This window comes from Rhinopithecus bieti, unplaced genomic scaffold (assembly GCF_001698545.2).
Source record: "Rhinopithecus bieti isolate Rb0 unplaced genomic scaffold, ASM169854v2 scaffold_11944, whole genome shotgun sequence".
Classification (NCBI taxonomy): domain Eukaryota; kingdom Metazoa; phylum Chordata; class Mammalia; order Primates; family Cercopithecidae; genus Rhinopithecus; species Rhinopithecus bieti.
The window spans coordinates 3,378,499-3,385,591 of record NW_016807378.1 but is presented as its reverse complement, the minus strand read 5'-3'; the positions used below and the strand labels follow the sequence as shown (position 1 = coordinate 3,385,591).

Below are 7,093 nucleotides of genomic sequence, written 5' to 3'. Positions count from 1 at the left end.
GCATGTTCTCACTCATAGGTGGGAACTGAACAGTGACATCACTTGGACTCGGGAAGGGGAACATCACACATCGGGGCCTATTCATGGGGAGGGGGGAGGGGGGAGGGATTGCATTGGGAGTTATACCTGATATAAATGACGAATTCATGGGTGCTGATGAGTTGATGGGTGCAGCACACTAACATGGCACAAGTATACATATGTAACAAACCTGCACGTTATGCACATGTACCCTAGAACTTAAAGTATAATAAAAACAAACAAACAAACTTTTTACTTAAGAACCTTTAAGTAATCTGAAGATGGGTGAGAAACTGACATTATGAGAGACCCACAGGAATTAAGATCAAGGGAGCAGCAAATTCCTGTGTCCTATCTCATCGCTTGTTTGCATAGAGTTGGTGTCAGAGCACCTGCATTGGACCGTCTTATCCTGGTCATCCCCCAGGCTTTTATAATAAAACGTGTATTGGTTGAATGCACATGTGATATCTCCACTGTACTCATGTTACTCTTTTTGAAGCCTCAGTAGGTTGTGATGAAGGAATTGTCCATTTAGGGAATGTGGTTGTTGTGGCAGTTACCAGGATATTTGGATAATAGTAAGAGTCTGTTTTTGGAGTTTATTAGAGTGCATTTGGGAAAAATTTAAGGAATAAAGGATCCTTCAGAAAAGTGTTTATGATGGAAACTGAGGCACATGGGGGCTACATATTTTTAAAAGTATTTCCGGCTGGGCGCGGCGGCTCACGCCTGTAACCCCAGCACTTTGGGAGTCCGAGGCAGGTGGATCATGAGGTCAGGAGTTCGAGACAAGCCTGGCTAACACGGTGAAACCCTCTCTCTACTAAAAAAGACAAAAATTAGCTGATCGCGGTGGTGCACACCTGTAATCCCAGTTACTCAGGAGGCTGAGGCAGGAGAAGTGCTTGAACCCAGGAGGAGGAGGTTGCAGTGAGCTGAGATTGTGCCACTGCACTCCAGCCTCGGCAATAGAGTGAGACTCCATCTCAAAAAAAACCATTTTTTTCCCCCAACAAACAAGACTTTTATCTTCTCTTTCCTTGAAAGCATTCTGTGGAAAGGGTTACTACCCTGAACCACACTGCCCATAAGAATCTGAAAGCTGTTGAACTTGTGAATAAATTCAGATTTAGAAGGGTGTTAGAAATAAAGGTGATGTCACCAATTTACATTTTCTATGCAGTCATTTGAAGACCTTGAAGAAGAGATCCTTTATAAATCAATTTCCCAAAGTGAACCGTTAGAGGAAGCTCTCTCATTTCTTCACCATCCATCACAAGGTGCACAACATTGTCTAGAGAGGATGGACTTGGACATAAGCAAATGTCTGTTCATGGTTTTACAGATGACAGAGCGCCTTCACTCATGATCTTACTGAATCTTTATGGCAACCCTGTGGAATAGAGTCCCTCCATCCCTTAATCATTTTTCTGTATCGGGATGGAATTTGTTATCTGTATTTAACAAATGAAAACCTGAGCTTCTGACAGTTATTAGGTTGGCGCAACAGTAATTGCGGTAGTTTGAGCTCCATGGCTTGAGGGCGAGTAGGTTTGGAACCCAGATCTGTTGGAGTCTTCATAAACTCCCTTCCCTTCCTCTCCCACCTCTTGCCCCAACACTGTGTTCTTTATTTACTCAATTTAGTGAAAGCTGACTCCTTCACTTAAAGGATTTATATGTATGGGGAGGTAAAGATATCAGCTCTGCAGGTACAATTTTGTGTGCATAATTCACTCGTTTAGATTTTAATGTTGATTATAATCAGTTGCTTGTTGCTATAGATTGAGAATCGAGGTAGATTGCATGGCAGTTAGCCAACTCCACACATTTTTAGGGTTCTCCTAAAGTGTAGTTGATACTCTCAGAGTCTGTAGATACAAGGCCAGTTTCCAGGATAAGGTGCAGTTTGGACTGGACTGGAAGGAACCTGAGAGATGGAGTGCCAGGATAGTTATTTTGGTATCCAGTATGGGGAGCTTTTCTCAGCCAGCCCCAGTATTGTGATAGGAAATTCTCCGCCCATATGTAAAGTCTTCGTCTTACGATGGGGTTGTAAAGCCAACGGCCTATATAACTCTGTGGATTGTGTATCTGGTAGTTTCTGGGGCTGTGTGCTGGCCCATTGCTAGATTAGGTAATTGCATCCTGCTGAAGTCTAGTTGACCATAAATTGCAAGACCCGGACACAGAGGGTCTTTTCCTTTGCAGTAAATGAATAAAAATATGTGAGCATTTAAAACTGGCTGTACTTACTAAGTGGATAGATCAATTAATGCTAGTTAATATTGCATTCCCCCAAATAACCAGGAACTTGTGATTCATACCTATAGAAGTAATTAGAAGATGTTGTCTGCAAGACTCTGCTGCCTGTCAACTAGAACAGCATGCCTCTTGTGGAGCAGTTCAAGTAGCAGAAATTTTTTTCTTACGTTGAGTCAGAATATTCTTTGGAACTTCCCCACAGTGGATCTACATCCTTCCCACGTGACAGACAGCTCTTCAGAGATTGTTTAGTGTCTTAGGACACTAAGTGTGCAGTTATGAATCAGAAGAATCTTCCCATCTTTGGGCTGTGGGCTGAGGCTAAAAATGATAGAATTTAATAGGAATAAATATAAACTCCTGCTTTTAGCTCTGACACCAGTTGCACAAAAGACAGGATTCAGGGGCAACCTCTGAGGGGCATGAGCTTAGAAGTTTAATGGAAAGTAAGTCCACCTCTGAGTGCCATTTATTGGGGGCCATAAAATGCATTCATGTGGTGGGCAGAGGGATGATGGTTTCTAGTCTGGAAGACAATTAGGATCCTGGGGGCTGCTCCTGTCATACTTAAATGGGTTCTTAGGAGAGATTTGCTCCCCCGAAGGATGGGGTATACTCTCAAGGAATGGATGTGTAGATGTTAACCAGGAGATGGGTTTTCGCCTGATAAATGGAAGAATTTCAACTTGTCAGTATGAAGTGGGGTAGTACTGAGAAGGTAATGCATTCCCTGCTGTTGGTGGTGTTCAAGGGTAGACTGTGACCAGTTGAGTAGATTTTGAGGGGACTTCAGGCACTGAATGGGCATAGTTGGTGTGTTTTGGTCTGGAGAGTCTGAGGCTTACAGTTATATGAGAATTCTCTTTTTAGGCAGTCGAAGGTCCCTCAGTCCCTTCACCTATCCCCTGGATCCCATTGCCATCCTGACTGAGCACTGGGCATACCTATTATTTATCTTAAAGTGTGGCTCCTTGGAGTAAATTCATACTGCTGTGAACTGCCCAGAGCTCAAGGACTGGCCTGTGGTTTTGTACGTGTGTGTTGTTTTGGTCTGTTTTTGTCTTTTTGTTTGTTTTTTTGGCAGGTAGGATGGAGAGGAAGAAGGTGGGCTAGCCACTGCTCAAAGAATTCCTTCTTATTCTCATAATTTATCTGATAAACTACTTTGGAGCTAGAACAGACTCTAGAGTATAGTTCAGTTTGAATTTTGTAAGACTCTTGGATCCTAACAAAAATGGTAATAGTTTGAATTCAGAAGGCCCACACTGCAGGCATCGTCAGGTTCATCCGGAGGTCAGTCACAAAATGCTTTCTTGTGGCATAATTTATACCTTCACATTTGGCAATTTTGAAAGTCCTGTGCAAATGTACATATGTTGGTAAGAGGTAGTAAATATTTTGCTGGCAAGTTCTTTGAATGATGGCTCAGTAGCAGCATTTAAAGGCAGACAACCAGAGGGTTTTGTGTGTGTGTGTGTGTGTGTGTGTGTGTTTAATCCAGATGCTGCCAAGTCTACAAAGCTGGAAGGGAAGAAGCCAAAAGTGCCCACTAGTTATAGTTATACCATTAATTGTATAATATTCATGTGCCTCAGAGTTTCTGCACCTAGCATCTGTTGATATACATAGGTCGGGGAGGACAGGGGCACAGGATACAGTTGGGAGAGAGCGGGGAAGAAGACAGGTTGCTTGCTGTCAGGGAACGGCCCTGGGACATGGAGAAGTCCCTGGTGCCAGGTGGGACCACCAGCACCTGCTTCCCTCCTGGGTGTCCGTATGTAATACTGCCTGGACTTGATGGGGCGAGAAGGGGAGGAACTGTGGCCACATGAAGCCCTCCCTACTCAGGCCCTCGGCCTCCTCTTTTCGATCAAGCCTTTCTCCCCCAATTTTGGAAGGCCTTTCATTGAATGATCCTGTGCCTTTTCAACAAAGGAATATTGATATGTTAGTATGCCAGACAGTAGGGAGTACTGGATTAGATCATTTTCACATTGGTGTTGTGCCAGTTTGACATTTGTTTGGAAAGCTTATCTCTTTATGACCATAGGTTATATGCATACTTTGAGGGGAATAAATCTTTGAGAGGGTTTTTTTTTTTGGTACTATAATCTTCAGTGCTACAGAAAAAGAAATGAAATACTCCCCCACAGTTTTCATGTGATCAGGTTTTCAGCATAGGCTACGACAGGGAGTGCTCCATGTCAATAGAGAATATTTCCATAGATTTGCTAGGCACTTGTGATAGATGTTGCAGGGAAGTCAGGACTGGGGACAGCTTGGTGCCTGCTTCAAGGCTGCAGTCTAGGAGCTGAGAGAGGCAAAGTGGCCTGATTCTACAAGGTAAAAGCCTCAGAGATAAATGACATAGGTCCAGATCAGTCGGCGTTGCTGTCTCAGTAGAATGAGTATGTGTGATACCAAAATAATCTTCCTCCTTCCGTCCTTGATCCTGCCACCATCTTGCATCTTGATGATCTCATATTGGGATAGGGACACTAACAGTTTCCAAGTTATAATGCCAATTGCCATGGTGAAGTGGACATTTTAAAAACTTTATTTTCTTATAAATAACTTGTTCTGCTTTGCAGATTTGATGATCATTTAGCATAGTGCCCCTGGTAGATAGTGGGCACTCAGTAAATGGTTTTTGTATGAATCACTGCAAACTTGGAACTCCGAGTGAGTACTATTCTTCTGTATAAATTTCCTCTCGTCTGTGAAGATTATCCAGCTTCTGCCCACTGTTGCATTTCTGTGTGGGTGCTTAACATTATACTTAGATAATAAAGCCACTTGGATCTCAAAATTCCATGTTCTCCACTAGGAGTTCTCCAAGCAAAGCTGGTGACTGAACCAAAATCTCAGAAATCACCACTAAAGAACTTAACCATGTAACACAAAACTACCTGTACCCACAAAACGACTGAAATAATAAAATGAAATAAAAAGACTTGCACTAGAGTTAGCAAGAGCATTATGTTTGTGGTTACCACATCCTTACACTGTTTTTTGTTTTCTCTTCTAGGTTTATTTTCTTGAAAAGGCTCCAGGCTTCGGCTTGGAAGATCCCACCGCCAAAATTGAGCCCAGCAGCTGGAGCGGCAGCGAGAGCCCTGCCGAAAACATGGAAAGGATGAGTGACTCTGCAGATAAGCCAATTGACAATGATGCAGAAGGGGTCTGGAGCCCTGACATTGAGCAAAGCTTTCAGGAGGCCCTGGCTATCTATCCGCCTTGTGGGAGGAGAAAAATCATCTTATCAGACGAAGGCAAAATGTATGGTAAGTGGCCTGGAACACTCCTTTGAAATACTACAACCTGCTGTTGTGGTAGGGGATAGATTGTAGCTGGTCTTCCAGCAAGAGCCATTCATTGTATGGGGTTGAATGATATTTGTAGAATTTTAGTGGGTCATCCAAAAGGACTAACCCTCAATGAAAAAGGAGAATCAATAAAGGACCTTTGGGAAATCACCCCCTGGGCTTTTCTTCTCCCTCTACATGTGTAGCGGCATTACGTCAGAAGCTCTAGGGGTCCAGGCAGGAACATAAATAGTTGCAGTGGCATGTACAGACACCAGATGGTGGGGAGGAGGTCTTTGGAACGCAGACCAGATCGCAAGGAAGCACTGCCGCTTACCTCTAGATAACTGATGCCACTAGGAATGGGAGCCTGGTGCTGCCGAATCCATTGATTGCCCCCCAACCTCCTTGAAGAAGAGCCAGCATTTGAGATGCTTATATGAAGTCTGCTCTTTTTAAAAAGCCAGCATTTTTTTAAAGCAACTCTGTACAGGCCAGAGAAAGCATGTGCATGGGCTTGATCAGCCTCTGAACCACCAATTTGCTGCTTTGCTGCCAGTTTACAGTTGAATGATCAGACAAGGCATTAGCACCCCTGTCACTCTCACCATCTCCCCTGCTTTGGGGGTTGCCTTGAAGGGCATTCTGAAGGAAACACCAAGAGTGCTCAGGAGAGAGAGACCTGTTGACTAGTTGGCTCGGGATGCCAAGGGCAGCAGTAAGGATCCACCTGCCGGTCTGGGTCTTGCTTGCTGGGTTTGGACACCCCCTAACTTCCTTCCATAAATGCTTCCAGCTACAGACCTGTACTTTTTGGCTGCTTACCTTTTGGGAAGTAGATGGCAGGTGTGACTGCTTGAACATTCTGCTTGTCTAATTGAGCACGTTGAGTTGACAGAGTTCGCACTGTAGCTGAGTCTAAAAAGATGCAGACACAAATAACAAACTCAAAGAGAACTGGCTCAGTAGTCTACCTGAGGTTGTTAACTTATCATGGGAGTGATTATTTCTAAACAATTTGAAGTCTTTTTCATAATAGGGTGTTGTACCTTTAATACTGCACTTCCTCTATCAGGAGCTGTAGGAGACTGTGGCTTCAACTAGCACATACTGCTAAGGAGAAAGCAGATGGTGGTGCAGCTGCCACCAGCTGTGCCCCCACCCCGCCCTCCTCCTCTCCAACTTGGATGATGTAATGGAAACAAGGAAAATTTTGCTTTCTGCAGCATCGAAGTCTCAGCCTGTCACACACAGGGGAGAAGGAGACCCAAGCCTTCAGCATTTGTTTTATGTTCCCATAATATCCTTTGTAGCCAGGGAAGCCTCTTCGTAGCTGGTGAAATGCTACTATGGGAAGAGAGTTTCAGGGCCCTAGATTTTCTGTATGTCTGGATCTTTCCTAGTCTCTTCTTCCTCAGCCTGGCTATTTGCTTTGTGGTCTTGTTTTCATACCTGAAAATGTAGCTCCTCCCTTTCTTTTTTTTTTTTTTTTTAATTTA

The 7,093-nt window shown here is 43.8% G+C and overlaps 1 protein-coding gene across 4 annotated transcripts in view; it reads left to right on the top strand.

Annotated features, from left to right (window-relative positions):
* TEAD1 (TEA domain transcription factor 1) overlaps nt 1-7,093 on the top strand; it is a 203,569-nt gene that overhangs the window by 16,191 nt on the left and 180,285 nt on the right. For all 4 annotated transcript variants that reach the window (XM_017881572.1, XM_017881575.1, XM_017881574.1 and 1 more), the window contains exon 2: nt 5,318-5,573. In XM_017881572.1, coding sequence (XP_017737061.1) covers nt 5,417-5,573 — 157 coding nt within the window. In that variant the 5' untranslated portion in view covers nt 5,318-5,416. The remainder of the gene's footprint in view (nt 1-5,317; nt 5,574-7,093) is intronic.